Source organism: Peromyscus californicus, unplaced genomic scaffold (assembly GCF_007827085.1).
Source record: "Peromyscus californicus insignis strain IS unplaced genomic scaffold, ASM782708v3 Scaffold_5__1_contigs__length_169319896, whole genome shotgun sequence".
NCBI classification, from domain to species: Eukaryota; Metazoa; Chordata; class Mammalia; order Rodentia; family Cricetidae; genus Peromyscus; species Peromyscus californicus.
The window spans coordinates 129,264,343-129,279,324 of record NW_026294573.1 but is presented as its reverse complement, the minus strand read 5'-3'; the positions used below and the strand labels follow the sequence as shown (position 1 = coordinate 129,279,324).

The window sequence follows — 14,982 nt, the reverse complement described above, 5'->3', positions numbered from 1 at the left end:
GAGAGAAATGCCAAGCTTATAATATATAAAGGTAGGGCCCATCAGAATAATAGCAAATTATTCTGAAAGCCAACAACTGCCAACCAGACTACTATACTGTGGTGCCCCACATCGGCTCAGGTATTTGGATACTCAGTCCCCATTTGGTGGAGCTGTGGGGATGTTGTGGGATGTTGAGGATGCACAGCCCTGCTGGAGGAAGTATGCCGCTGGGTGTGAGCTTTGAGTGTTCACCTGCAGTTCCCTCTCTACTTTCTGTGTGCAGTTGAAAATGTGCCCAGCCAGCTTCCCGTTCCTACTTCCTGCCTCCCCCACCACCGTTGACCCTCCCTCTGGAATGGAAAGCCAAAATAAATTTTTCTGTAAGTGGCCTTTGGTCATGGTGCTCTGTTACAGAAACAGAAAAGTGATACACATATTCAGCAAAGTTGTCTCTCATAACTGAAGAAAAAACAAAAACTTCGCATGATAAGAACAGGCTAAAGGATCTTCTGTCCACTAAGCCAGCTCAGCAGAAAATACATTAGGAAATCTTTCTGACCAAAGGGAAAAACAAATACACCTCTGCAGGCACAGGAAAGATAAGCCATGCTAGGATAGTAATTAAGAGAGAGGAGAAGAGGAAAAACACCAAACACTACAAAATCAACAAGGTGTCAGGGATCAGTGTACAGGGATCAATAACTCTAAATATTAACAGTCTTGATCAAAAGACACCAATAGATCGTATCAAAAACCAGAGATTATGTATTTGTTGTATTAACTGAACTCGGTGGGTTAAAAAAAAGACATGAAGTTGGGAGAGGAACGTGTGTGTGTGTTGTGGGCAAGTTTGGGGTGAGGGAGATGCCAGAGTGGGGTTTGGGTAAGGCCAAAATACATTGTATACATGCATGAAATTCTCAGGGAATAAATATAGATTTTTTTTAAAAATCCAGGTAACTGGTGAAAACTAGCTACTGTACCATCCAAGTGTACCTCAGATCCTTTTTTTTCAGCACTTGTGACAATGTTCTCAATTGAGATTAACAATCAGGGCTAGAGAGATGGCTCAGTGGTTGAGGGCATTTGCTGCTCTTCCAGAGGACCAGAGTTCAGCTTCCAGCACCCATGTCAGGTAGTTCACAAGCACTTTTATCTCCAGGCTCAGGTGACTCGACCCCTCTTTTGGCCTCTGATGATGCCTGCATACATGTGATACATACATGTGTGTGTGTGTGTATATACATATATATATATGTATATATATAATTTTTAAAAATCTTTAAAATTAATAGACAAGTGTTAAGGATCAAAATCAATAGATCGTTAACAAAGTAAACTAGTGTGTACATGCGAATATATATACATGCTGGGAATTGAACCCAGGATCTCAGGGGCACTAGACAAGCAAGCCCTCTATAACTGAGCAATACCCCCATCATATGCTGTAATTACAAAAAACACACTACTACATTTATTGTGTGTGCACTCACGCCAGAGCACACATGGATGTCACAGGACAACTTACTGATGTCAGCTCTCTTTTCTTCCATCATGCAGGTCTTGGGTACCAAGCTCAGCTAGCATCATTATTGCTGACCCATCTCACCAGCCTATAAGCTGTTATTTTTGAATGATTCATTGTCACCACTGGGTCACAGGAAAACCTACCAGCAGCAAGGCTGTATTTACTATCTAAAAAGAACTGAAAAAGTCCAACAGTGATTCCCATTGGCCATTTGTGTGGCCTGATAGTGCTGTATTTCAACCTTCTGCATTCCATAAGTTAACTACTAAAACATAAAAACATTTAAATATTGATCACTCACTGTAGACTTTGCCACAAATATTTAACCAAAGCTAAAGTAGAAATACCTAACCCCTAGCTTTATTAATTGCTCCAAGTATGGTGGGTGCGAGAAACAATGAACCTATGAGATTCATTCCAGCTAAAGAGAATTTATGATAAGAGCTGAGATGTCACTTTTGAATATAGGCAGTGTTTGTAAAATCATCAGTGTGTCTGGTTCTCCTGGTGGGCAGGGCTAAAGAGTGACTTACTTGACTGCCTTAACATTCACCTTGTAGCAACCGCACGTTTTTACCTGTAGGCTTCTTTGACCACTTCACTGCTGTACAATGACTCTCAGTATCTGGTTTATTTTATTAAGTTATTTTAGTTTTTCTCTGCTGTTGCAACTTTGAATTTTCAAAAATTACATTGGAAGACAGTGTAGAATTTTCCTTCTCAGTTCGCTTACTTGTGTAAAACTGAACACTGAAGAATCAAAACCGTTTTCAAAACTTACATCTGTGTGTGTGTGTGTGGGGGGGGTGTGCATGGTGGTCAGAGGGCAGCTTATGGAGGATGGTTCTCTCCCACTGTGTGGGTCTCAGTAACTGAACTCACGGAATCAGCCTTGGTGGCAGCTGTCCCTACCCGCTGAGCCATCTTGCCCACCCTGAGAAATTATTTGTACATAAGTCTGTTTATCCACTGAGGAATGCATTTAAAAGACTGCAAATGAATAGTTACATAATTTGCCATGTAACTAAAAAATGTGACATAAACGAGATAAAGCTTCAACTAGAATTCTATCAGTGAAGTTAAGAACATTCTTTCCTATATTAGTTTAATAAACATGAAAAGTGGAAAAGAATCCAAATATTTAAAAAAAAAAATTTATAGAGGCCGGGCGGTGGTGGCACATGCCTTTAATCCCAGCACTCGGGAGGCAGAGCCAGGCGGATCTCTGTGAGTTCGAGGCCAGTCTGGTCTACAGAGTGAGACCCAGGAAAGGCGCAAAGCTACCCAGAGAAACTGTCTCGAAAACCAAAAAAAAAAAAAAAAAAAACCAAAAATTATAGATTTACTTGTTTTCATTTTTGTGTGTATTATGTGAGTATCTGCATGTATATCTGGTGCCTGAGGAGACCAGAAGGTGGTTGGAGTCCTAGAACTGGAGCTACAGGTGATTGTGAGCCACCAGGAAGGTACTGGGAATCAAACCCAGGTCCTCTGCAAGAACAGCAAGGGTTCTTAACTTTGGATCCATCTCTCTAGCCAGTCCCAATATTCTTATACATATTCTGGGTGTTGCCACTCATTTTGACTGTTAATTTTTTTTTAACATCAACGTGACTTATTTCAAGGTACTCAGACCATCAGAAATTCATGATACAGCTTCATATTACTGTGTTCTCAAAAAACTCTGGGTGCACTATAATCCCTTGGAAAATACTGGAGGAGGGATTTAGGGGAGGTAAAGGAGACTGCTCCTCAGGAGACAAAAAACCTCTTCTCTCTCACCAGACTCCATCAGGGAGACCCCAACTATGAGGAGGAGGCCCCCCCCAGCAACAAACCTTTACTGCCCTGGGGAGAATGATCTGTAACAAAACAAGTAAAAATTACCTTTAGTGGCAAATGGTTAAAAAAAATCCCACTTCTACAAGCTGTAATTAACAAGCCACCAGCCCAGGTCGAGGCGGCGGAACTGAGAGGATCTTGCTTTTGGGGCCAGGCTGGGTTACACTGAGAGAAATCCTTGAAAACAACACTAACAAGCAGAACTCACTTCCCGACTACAACTAGCCCTCATTTACACTTTCTGTAGTCAGCATGAAACAGTCGACCGTTCAAAAGGCAGATATTTAATAAAAGACTTCCAGTATGGGAGAAAAGAAAACCTTGGAACTTTGTTTCCTGACTCATACGTAATTCATGTCTACCCAAATAATTTGATTAAGATTTATACCTTTTTCTCTCACACAAAATAATTCACTTTAGTGGTACTACTGTAACCATTACTAATTTTAATTTCAAATAACAACAGGAACTAGATGTTGATCGTAAATCTTTCTGATATTTTATTATGCTACATAGATCTGTATTTCTTGTGATCCAAGAAACATCAAAAGTCTAAAATTTGTTCTTAAAAATACAATATTGCACTTTAATTTTTGGCAATTTAATTAAGGGATCTGAATAAAAAAATCATACATGTACAACTTGTCTTGATTTATAATCAACAAAAAAACTCTGTATTAAAGTAGAGCTTACAGAAGTGCCCCAAATCAACTATGTACAGTGTAGGAAGGTCCAGTGTCCTGCACAGATATACCACCCAAAGCCAAGCACCGCCTAGCCCAAATCTGCTGAACATATTCAAGCCAAAGGTGAGAAATGTTTCTGTCATCTCTTTATCAAGATAACACATGTAAGGGAAGTTTGTTCTTAGGGCAGTTAAGCTCACAACACTGCTTCCTAAAGGACCTGAAAGACTGTCTGTCCTCCAGGAAGGGGCTTCCCAAGCTGAGCACCCCTCTTAAATAGTTTCTCTGTACCTAACATCCTTTACCATTACAGATGGAGATGTTAGATGACATGTGATTTTATGGTCACTTTTCTGTGCTATTTCTAAGATGTATAAGGATCCCAGAGGCAGGTGTGGACTTCAGACATAGTGAAAACTCCTATCAGCCTTCATGAGATCTTGTGTTTGTCTGATCCCTGTCACTACCAAATGAGTAATACTGAACATGTACCTGCTCAGTCACTATTACCTTTCGTTACAATGCAGGAAGTGACAGACAGTTACACCGACCCAGATTTGCTATTTTACTTTTTAATTCACAATTAGGTAAACATTATAGAAAATTACTTTTTTTCCTGTCATTTAAAAAACTCGATTAGGAAGGCAGTTTTGAAATAGCTATTTGCAAAAACAGACACCAAGGTTTAGACCTACTCAACAGTCTACTAAACCTTCAAAGAGTCAAAAGGAACATAAATAGAAAACATTTATAATATAAATATATGACAAGAGACATTTATTTTTGGCACCACTAAAAATATCTGGTAGCATTTTATTACTTCTCAGTTCCTTGGGAATTCTAGAACTTCCTAGCCATTAAATATTGTCTTTTCCTCTAGAAGAAAAATGACGCATGGATGAGAACTGAGTATTCCAAAAGCAAAGGATTTCTTTTTGTTTTTTCTTACAGGGGCCGCAGGTGAGTAGCCTATTACTGTTCACGAGCAGCCAGGGTGTTTAACCTGCTTTTGCATTTGAATCCTAACAAAAAGCAAATTTCAGATAATGACTCATCATGGGAAGATAGGGTTTCCTCTTAAACTGTCAGGTACCATTTGCATAGTTCTGCTATGATAAAAGTCATAGAATTATAAAGATATTACTACATCTTACTTAACTGTAACAGACTATTAAAAACAGTCTATCTTGGATGTGTTAGTGTAAACTTAACAGGGAAAAAACAGTCAATAGCAAAAAGTTATCTTTAAAAATAGGTTAATGCTAAGAATAATAGCTTTAAATTTTTGTTTAAAAATAAGCTTAATAAACAAGAATACAAATTTCAGTTCAAAACTCAGCTCTTTGAAATGCCCTATTTCTGGCTTACAGCAGAAAATACATATTTCATAGTTTTTAACATTACATGTAAAAATGAGGCACTGTTATACATAGTTGAATATATTCACACAAATTGGCGTTTCTGTCTTCTCCGCAGGCTTGAATTTATTTGTCCAATGGTTTCTGAATGTCAAACTGTTCACAAAAATAAGTCTTCTGAAGGAGGGGCGTAAGAAAAACCAACAAACGCGTCGTCTGCCTCCAGAACACTGGCATTCACTATAGAGTAGTCAGAAGACACGCACACAGAACAGGGAACCGCCTCTTCCGTGAAGACTGGGTCGAAGTTCCTGATGTCATCTGGTCCGGCCTACAACACCAAAAGCACAGGATCATTCACCTTAGCTTTTCTCTGTATTTAGCTTTGTGTATTTTCCCTGCCAAGTTTTGATTTCCCCTACTTTATTATTCTGCTCCCTCTGCCCCCTTTTATTATTAAGGTGAGATTTGTCTATTCTAACAAGCTAAAATTTTACTGTTAAGTAGGTAGTGATGATAATGGTAAGAAAGACTAGCATAGCAGCATTTCAAATGCCTGGAAGCGTACACACACATACATGTGTACACACACACACACACACACACACACACACACACACACACACACCTTTCTCTCAAGACATCACCATCCTTATGTGCAGGAACAAGGCTCAGGGAGAGCTCCAGGATAGTATTTTACTTGGAGCCTGCCTGCTCAGTTTATCATTTGGACAGGCGATGCTTTCTAAGGGAGGAGTGGGGATGTTTTAAGCGAAGCTTTTGCACTACAGAGATGGTCATGAAGCTCTTGGTGGGGACATCCTTAGCTGTAAAGGCCTGAGGCATCAGCTGATGGACAGTAGGATGAGCAAGGCAAAATGCTCAGCTCCAAGGCAGCGTTTCTCATTCAACGCTGATGTTGACACCGACCACTTCTCTTCAACTACATTTACAGATAGGAACTGAGATACAAACTCAGGTGATGTGCTTGTAAAAGGCAGGCTAAACCTCTAGACTATTTCTGCTCTACAGGGAAGGGAAATCCTTAACAAGTCCAGATCAAGAAGTCTGAGTCACTAAGACAGAGACTGGGGCAGAGAAAATAACCCCAGGATATTAGTTAGCCCTGTAAATCGACAAATTAATCAGAGAACAAGGAATGAGCTTGGAATGCTAAGTTCTTCCATGTAAGAAAATCTCCCTCAGAGTACAAAGTTCTCTGGGATTAGAGCATTAAAGACTTTAGAATTAAAAGGAATTCAAAAAGGGCTGAAGAGATGGCTCAGTGGTTAGAGCACTGGCTACGGGTAGACCTGGTTTAGCACTTTCTCACCAACTCTTTCAGCTTCTCTTCAAGGCCATCTCCATTTCTGTGTCAGCAACACCCCCCCCCACCCCCCACCCCCCGCCAGCCACATCAGGCTGGGAGGAAATATCTCTCCTGTCCTCCATTATACTCTTCTCAGATTTCCTTTTAGTTCTGGAGCCGCTTACTTGCAGGAGTCCCTTCTCCCCGCACCTCATTCCCTGAGGACTCCACCTTTCAGTGCAGATGCAGCTTAGCTCTTTCACACCGACCCTCTCCGACTTTCCTCCAAGGCCACGTCCATTCCTTTCTGTCACCCCCTGACTAGCACAGGCACTCTCTGCCAGGGACCCCACAGCCACCACACTTTCTCAGGATCCAGAGAGGGTGACAGCACCCAAAGGACAGCACGCTCGCCCAACAGAGCCAAGAGCAGAGTGACACCAAGAAACACCTCAAACGCGGCACCTCTAGGTGCCCAGACCCCAGCATAAAAACCAACACGAACAGCACAGACAATGGACCTGTGTCAAAACCCAGCAGGCCCTGAAAACGCATATGGTGGACGCACAAGGCAAGGACTTCAAAATCAGTTGAATGTATATAAAAACAACAACAACAAAGAAAACAGTTGAATGAAATAATGAAAACAACTCCAGACACGAAAGAAAATTTAACACAGAAAAAGAATCACTAAAGAAAACCCAAACTGAAATAAAACCGTAAATGACAACTTTTGAATGTTAAACAAAAACTTCAGAGGTAATCCCCACCAAGTGTTGTGTAATGGTTTCCTCCAAGATTGAAACATTCCATCCTCCAGGGAAACTCCTTAAGCAGGAAGGTAAACAACTCAAACTAGCTTCAGGAAGTCCCTAAAACTGACCAAATACAGTAGTCCCCACCCTCTCAGAATAAAGAAGCCAAACTGCAAAGACGATTCTGTGACCAGACAAGCTGTCCAGAAGAAGCAGAAACCAGCTGACCTGCCTGAAAGAGGTTTAGATCAACTGAGCCTCTGGAAGAGACACTCTCCAACCTGCTGAACTGCCTGCAGGCTGAGTAAAAGCTTGCACAGCTACTTTGGAAATCAATATGGTGGTTTCCCAGCAAGTTGGGAATCAATCTACCTCAAGACCCAGTGATATCACTCTTACCCAAAGGATGCTCCATCCTACCACAAGGACACTTGCCCAGCTATGATCATAGCAGCTTTATTTAGAAACTGGAAGCAATCTAGATGTCCCTCAACTGAAGAATGGATAAAGAAATTATGGTACATTTACACAAAGGAGTATTACTCAGCTGTTACAAACAATGACATCATGAAATTTGCAAGAAAATGGAACTAGAAAAAAAAAATCATCCTGAGTGAGGTAACCCAGACCCAGAAAGACAGACTTTTAAGCAGACATTAGCTGTTAAATAAAGTAAATAAAGGATAATCATGTTCTAATTCACAGTCCCCGAGAGGCTAAGTAACAAGGAGGGCTCAAGTGGGGGGGATGCTTGTATCTCCCTGAGAAGGGGAAATAGAATAGATTTTGTGGGCGGACTGGGGTAGGTGGGGATGGGAAGAGAAGGGATCAGGGTGGGGGGGTGGGGGGGAAGAGTACTGGCAGAGACCACTGGAACTGGGGGGTATTTAGGGGGTGATGTAGAAACAGTGCAGTGGAAACTCCCTAGAATCTATGAGAGTGACCCTAGCAAAGTCTCCTATTAAGGGGGAATACAGAACCTGAACTGGCCATCTTCTGTAACCAGGCAAGACTCCTAGCAGTGGGATTGGGACATCAACCCAGCCATGAACCAGAGTCAGGACAGCCCAAAGAACCAGGTTAGAACCAAACACAACTGGCAAAAAAAAAAAAAGTCAATAAAATGATTCCTAATGATATTGTGCCATGCTCAAAGATTGGTGCCTAGCCCAACTGTCATCAGAGGGGCATCAAACAGTAACTGATGGGAGCAGATGCAGATACTCACAGCCTAAAACTAGGGTGGAGCCAGGGAACTCTGAAGAAGAGGAGGAGGAAGGATTATAGGAGTCAGAGGGGTAGCGGACACCATGAGAACATGACCCACAGCTTTAACTAAGCAGGGCTCATAAGGGCTCACAGAGACTGAAGCAACAGTCACAGATCCTGTATGGGTCTAAGCTAGGTCCTCTGCATATACCTGATGGTTGTGTAGCTTGGGGTTCTTGGGGAACTCCAACAGTGGGAGTGGGGGTGTCTCTGGCTCTTCTGCCTGCTCTTGGGACCCTTTTGCTCCTACTGGGTTGCCTTGTCCAGTCTTGATATGAGGATTTGTGCCTAGTCTTATTGTATCTTGTTAGGCCATGTTTGGTGAATATCCTGGGGAGGCCTGCCCCCTTTTTTTGAAGGGAAACAGAATAGGAGTTGATATGGAAGAGAGGGGAGGCAGGGGTGGGGAGTGGCGGGGGAGGGACAGGGAGGAGAGGAGGTAAGGGAAACTAATGGATGCAATGTATGAGAGAATTAAAAAAAAGTGCTTATCAAGGTACAAGAAACATACAGAACACAAAACAGGCAGGACCAGAAAAGAGATTTCCTACAACACATAATAATCATAATGCTAAATGTACAGAACAAAGAAAGGATATTAAAAGCTACAATGGAAAAAGATAAAGTAACATAAAAAGGCAGGTGTATTAGAGTAAAACCTAACTTCTCAATGGAGATTCTGAAAGTCAGAAGGGTCTGGACGGATGTTCTAAACCTCTTAAGAGACAACAAGATGCCAGCCTAGACTACTATGCCCAGCAAAACTATCAATCATAATTGACAAAGAAAAGAAAAACATTCCAAGATAAAACCAAATTTAAGCCATTTCCATCTATCAGTCTAGCCCTACAGAAGGCACAGAGAAGTCTGGCTGGCACCTAACCCCTACTAAACTCTCATGGTACTAAAAAGTACTCTGCACACTACTGAAGAAGAAAGGCAATCATCAATGTACTCTAGCTACAAACCCTGCAACTCACAACAGTGATCTGCTTGCAAGATATATTGGTATAATAGTGGCACAAATGTTATCGGAGCAACCAACCACTCTGATTGAATGTAAGGCCCACTCCATTAGATGGAAGCCATACTTGACACTGCTAAAGTGTCCAAGAACTTGAGACTATACAGGTCATGGGAAATGCAATACTATTATTAGGGGAAATACTAATACTAGTGGAAAATGTAATACTATTATTCTGCTAAAAGCAATAAGATGACTCCTAATAACATACTGCTATACCCATAGGTCAGTGCCTTTCTCAGCCATCATCAGAGAAGCTTCTCCTTGTAGCAGAAGGAACTAACACAGAGACCAACTGGACAACATGCAGAGAGTGAGAGACTTTGGAGCAGTCAGTCCTAAATGAGATGTCTTCATCAAAGCCCTCCCCTGAAGGCTCAGGGATCTGTGTAGAAAAGGAGGCAGAAAGACTGTAAGAGTCAGAGGTGAAAGGTGTCTACAAGCAGACAGTGTTTTCCAGACACAACAGGACTGATACATATGAATTGAGAGAGACTATGGCAGCGTGCAAAAAGCCTGCACAGATTAAAGCCTGATGCGTTCCCACCCCTAACCATAAGCTATCTTCATTTGATGCCCACTGGCAAAGGGAAAAATCAGTTTCCTCCAGTGGTCTTCCTGGGTATAGTAACCACCCTTCAGGGCAGACCTCATGCTCAGGAGGAGTTGGCCAACACAAAACAAACTCAATGGCATTTTGTGGACTTTCTGTTTCATTTTGCTTTGGGCTTTTTTTTTTTTTAAATGGGTCCTTGGTTCTTTATCTTTGACTTTTATTTGTTCCGTGTGTGTGTGTGTGTGTGTGTGTGTGTGTGTGTGTGTGTGTGTGTATGTGTGTTGTTTTTTGAGACAGGGTTTCTCTGGGTAGCTCTGGCTGTCCTGGGCTCTGTAGCCCAGGCTGGCCTCTGTAGCCCAGGCTGGCCTCGAACTCACAGAGATCCGCCTGTCTCTGCCTCCTGAAGGCTGGGATTAGAGGCGTGCGCCACCATACCCCACAAGACTTGCTTCTTACCAGACAATTGGGCTCCGTGTCCATCTTATGAAGCCCCTGAATTTCAGGCACACATGTGTGTATATATGTACGTGTGTATTTTGCTTTTGTGGTTTTTTTTTTTTCTTTTTTGAGACAGGGTTTCTCTAGTGGCTCTGGCATTCCCTCTGTAGACCAGGCTAGGCTGCCTTTGGACTCAGAGATCCATCTGCCTCTGCCTCCTGAGTGCTGAGATTAAAGGTGTGCACCATTACACCCAGCTGACTGTGTATTGTTTTTTAAAGGAGGGAGAACATAAGGTTGGGTGGGTAAAAAGGTGTGGAGGATCTCAGAACTGGGGGGAGGGAAAAACATGATCAAAATATATCTTATTTTTTAAAAAATCATAATAGAAAATAGCACTGGCTGCTCTTCCAGAGGACCCAGGTTCAAGTCCCAGCACCTACATGGTAGCTTACAGTAATCTATAACTGTAGTTCCAAGAGATCTGACACCTTCTTCTGGCTTCCATGAACACTGCATGTACACAGAGCACAGACATACATTCAGGCAAACACTTGTACACATACATAAAATAAAATCTCAAAAAAATTAAAAAGTGAATGTTAGTATTTCAGAAGACCTAGGTTTGGTCCCCAGCGTCTACATCTGATGGCTCACAATGGCCTTTAACTTCAGTTCCAGAGGATCTAATGCCCTCTTCTGGCCTCAGCAGGCACCAGGGATGCATATGGTACTCATATGCACACTCAGACACACACAGATATACACACAAATAAAAAAACAAACAAATAAATATTTAAAAATAATTTCATAGGGGCTAAAGAGATGGCTCAGTGGTTAAGAGCACTTGGATGCTCTTCCGTAGGACCCAGGTTCAATTCCCAGCACCCACATGGCAGCTCACAACCGTTGAGTTACAGGGGATCTGACACCTTCACATCAATGCACATAAAATCAAATTAAATAAATTATTAAAAAATAATTTCAGAGGGCTGGAGAGATGGCTTAGAGGTTAAGAGCACTGGCTGCTCTTCCAGAGGTCCTGAGTTCAATTCCCAGCAACCACATGGTGTCTCACAACCATCTGTAATGAGATCTGGTGTCCTCTTCTGGCCTGCACGCATACATGCAGGCAGAATACTGTATACATAATAAATAAAAAAATCTTAAAAAAAAATAATTTCAGAGCTAGGGATTTACTTCAGTGATAGAGCACCTGCTTAACAATGTCAGTCTCCAGCAAACCCCCATACTGACATACTCAAAAACATAGACACAAACCAATATGAGCCACACCAAAAAACTTCATCAAATTCTGACTATGGAATGTATCAGCTGCAGTTCATTACATAATTACCTTCTCTCTAGACACCTATTTCCTCTTTAGTGAAGTAAGAATGGGGATTGAATCTCTCTAACCCCAAAGTGAAAATCAGGACAAAAACTGTTCTTACCAGAGTAGTCATTTCTGAAACCATCAATGCTGAACTCCATGAAATAAGTCAGAATACAGATACTGTTATGTTGGGAGGTGTAAACGATCACAGCTCTTATGCCCAGAATCTGACATTTAACCAGACTACAGAGAATCATGTTGACTTCTTGAAGTGATTTCCTTATCCCCTGTGTTTCACAGCAACATCAAATGAAGAGATTTGGGTGGGGGAATGGCTCACTGGCTGACGTTGCTTGTTCGCTAAACAGAACCTGAGTCACACTGGTGTGTCACTCCAGCACTGGGGAGGTGTGGGCAGCCAGACTCTGGGCTCGCTGGTCAGCCAGCCTAGCTAGCTTCAGGCCAGTGAGAGTCTTCGTCTCAAAACATCAATAAAAAAACCAAATGGATGATGCCTGAGGAATGACACCAAGGATTTCCTCTGGCCTTCATAGGAAGGCGCACACATGTGAATGCACACCCATGCAAATACAAGAATGGCTTTGGAGTTCCACCCCATGCAAACACACAACAATGACTTTGGAGTCCCACCCCATGCAAACACAACAACAACAATGACTTTGGAGTCCCACCCCATGCAAACACAACAACAATGACTTTGGAATCCCACCCCATGCAAACACACAACAATGACTTTGGAGTCCCACCCCATGCAAACACAACAATGGCTTTGGAGTCCCACCCCATGCAAACACACAACAATGACTTTGGAGTCCCACCCCATGCAAACACACAACAATGACTTTGGAATCCCACCCCTTGCAAACACACAACAATGACTTTGGAATCCCACCCCATGCAAACACAACAACGGCTTTGGAGTCCCACCCAGATTTGAATATTGACACTGTCACTTTTCATCCAGCTGTGATTGTCTGTCCATTCACTCACTCATTTAGAAACAGATAATACTAAAGAGAACATTAACTGTAGTAAGTTCACAGCTCATCTGAGGAGCATGTTATAAATAACAGCCAAATACAAAGTATGTATCTATACAAAGAAAGCTACCAAGGGTTATAACATTACTACTGACAATTTGTTTATTACTATATGTTAGTTTCTAAGACTTTACATGCTGTTCATTCTGTCAAACACATCTCTGACCAGCTTTTTTTCTTAAAAATATATCTATAGGTAAACTACAGAAGATCTAATAAGTTTAGCTAACATGAACGTAACATTTTAATAACAATTTTATGATTTTCTAAAAAAGACTTTGCTTAGGGCTAAGGGTACAGTTGAACTGATAAAGTATTTGGCAAGCAAGCATGAGGACCTACAGTCAGATCTCCAGGACCATGTCCAGCAGAGCAGTGTTAGACATGTGTAATTCCAGCACCAGGGAGGCAGACAGGGTGAATTTCTGCAGCTGAATGGCAAGGCAGCCCAGCTGAAACGAGTGAGCTCAGGTCCAGTGAGAGAACCTGTCTACATGCACACTCATGCACACACACACACACACACACACATACACACACACACGTCCCAGGAAAACATCGTTATCATCACATGAATGTTGGTTTAGTACAGACAGAAATGATAATGGCTACCTTAGTTTCCACCTCTTTATTAAGACCATCCTTTTGACATTTGCCAAGAAGCATTTCATAGTGACTATGTAGGAAGACACTTAATGGAACCATGATATTATTGGTCACCTTGAAGCTGCTGTTGTTTTCTTCTTTTTTTTCTTTTGTGGAACACTAGGCAAGTCCTCTACCCCTGAGCTAGAAGCTTCTCAGAGACAGACTACACAACACTTAGGCACCGACTCCTTTTTATTGAGTTAGCTTCAGGGATCTATTTCCAAAATCATACTTCTAGGTTTCACTACTTTAGGAAAAATACAGACTTACCACATTAGGATTAAACGGTGGTGGGATCTTTTTTTGTACAAGGTCAGTCCAGCTGAGTGATTCAAAAAAGGGATGATTCTGGATTTCAAGCTAGAAAATTAAAAAAGACGTTTTAGTAATGACAAAAACTTAAGCACTCAATGAAGAATGTCATAAGGTTGAACTATTTCCACTTTGCATTCAGTTTTTTCAATGGGATATTTCTGTCGCTCCTGGTCACACCCTGGAAAGACTAACTTAGAATCAGCTGCTTGTGCTTAAGCAATGTGTCTTTCACAGGCAGTTTCCCCACAGGTAAAACAGGATCAAACACTCTGTCCTACGTATTTCATGGGTTTTTACAAGATGAGCATAAAACGTGGGAATGAAATGTCATAAAAAGAATAAATCATTACACAGGTATAAATAACTAATACCTGAAAACACATAAAAGGTCAGCAGAGGCTTATGCGGAAGTGAGAGCCAAGGCCAAGGCTACCTCCAAACACACCACAGTTCTTGTGCTAGCTTTTGATTGTCAGGGCTCTACAAAGTTACAAAGTAACAGAGTAGGAGTCTACCAACACAGTGTGGTGGGTAAAAGATTTCTTAAAGCAATAATTGAAGTAGATAGGTTTTTTTGTTTGCTTGTTTTGTTTTTTAAGATTTAGTTTAGTGTGTGTGTGTGTGTGTGTGTGTGTGTGTGTGTGTGCGCGCATGTGTGGATGTATGTCTGTGTATGTGTGTGTGTGTGTGCGCATGTGCCCTCAGGTCAGGAGAGGTATCAGGTTCCTTGAAGCTGGTGTTACGGATGTTTATGAGCCACCCAGTACGCGTGCTGGGAATCAAACTCTGTTCCTCCCGCATAGGAGTCGGCACTCGACCTCTGAGCCGTCTCTCTGGTCCTGGGCTGCTCTTTTGCTACTGCCGTATCTGCTGCT

General features: G+C 41.8%; 1 protein-coding gene across 6 annotated transcripts in view; it reads right to left on the bottom strand.

The window, feature by feature from the left end:
- Positions 1-5,556: 5,556 nt before the first annotated feature.
- Positions 5,557-14,982, bottom strand: part of Sgk3 (serum/glucocorticoid regulated kinase family member 3) — a 120,680-nt gene continuing 111,254 nt past the window's right edge. For 5 of the 6 annotated variants that reach the window (XM_052717606.1, XM_052717610.1, XM_052717607.1 and 2 more), the window contains exons 16-17: positions 14,063-14,152; positions 5,557-5,727 (exon numbers count right to left, since the gene is read on the bottom strand). In XM_052717606.1, coding sequence (XP_052573566.1) covers positions 5,557-5,727; positions 14,063-14,152 — 261 coding nt within the window. Of the gene's footprint in view, positions 5,728-9,972; positions 10,139-14,062; positions 14,153-14,982 lie in introns of all 6 variants that reach the window. The other variant, XM_052717611.1, reaches the window with a different exon arrangement.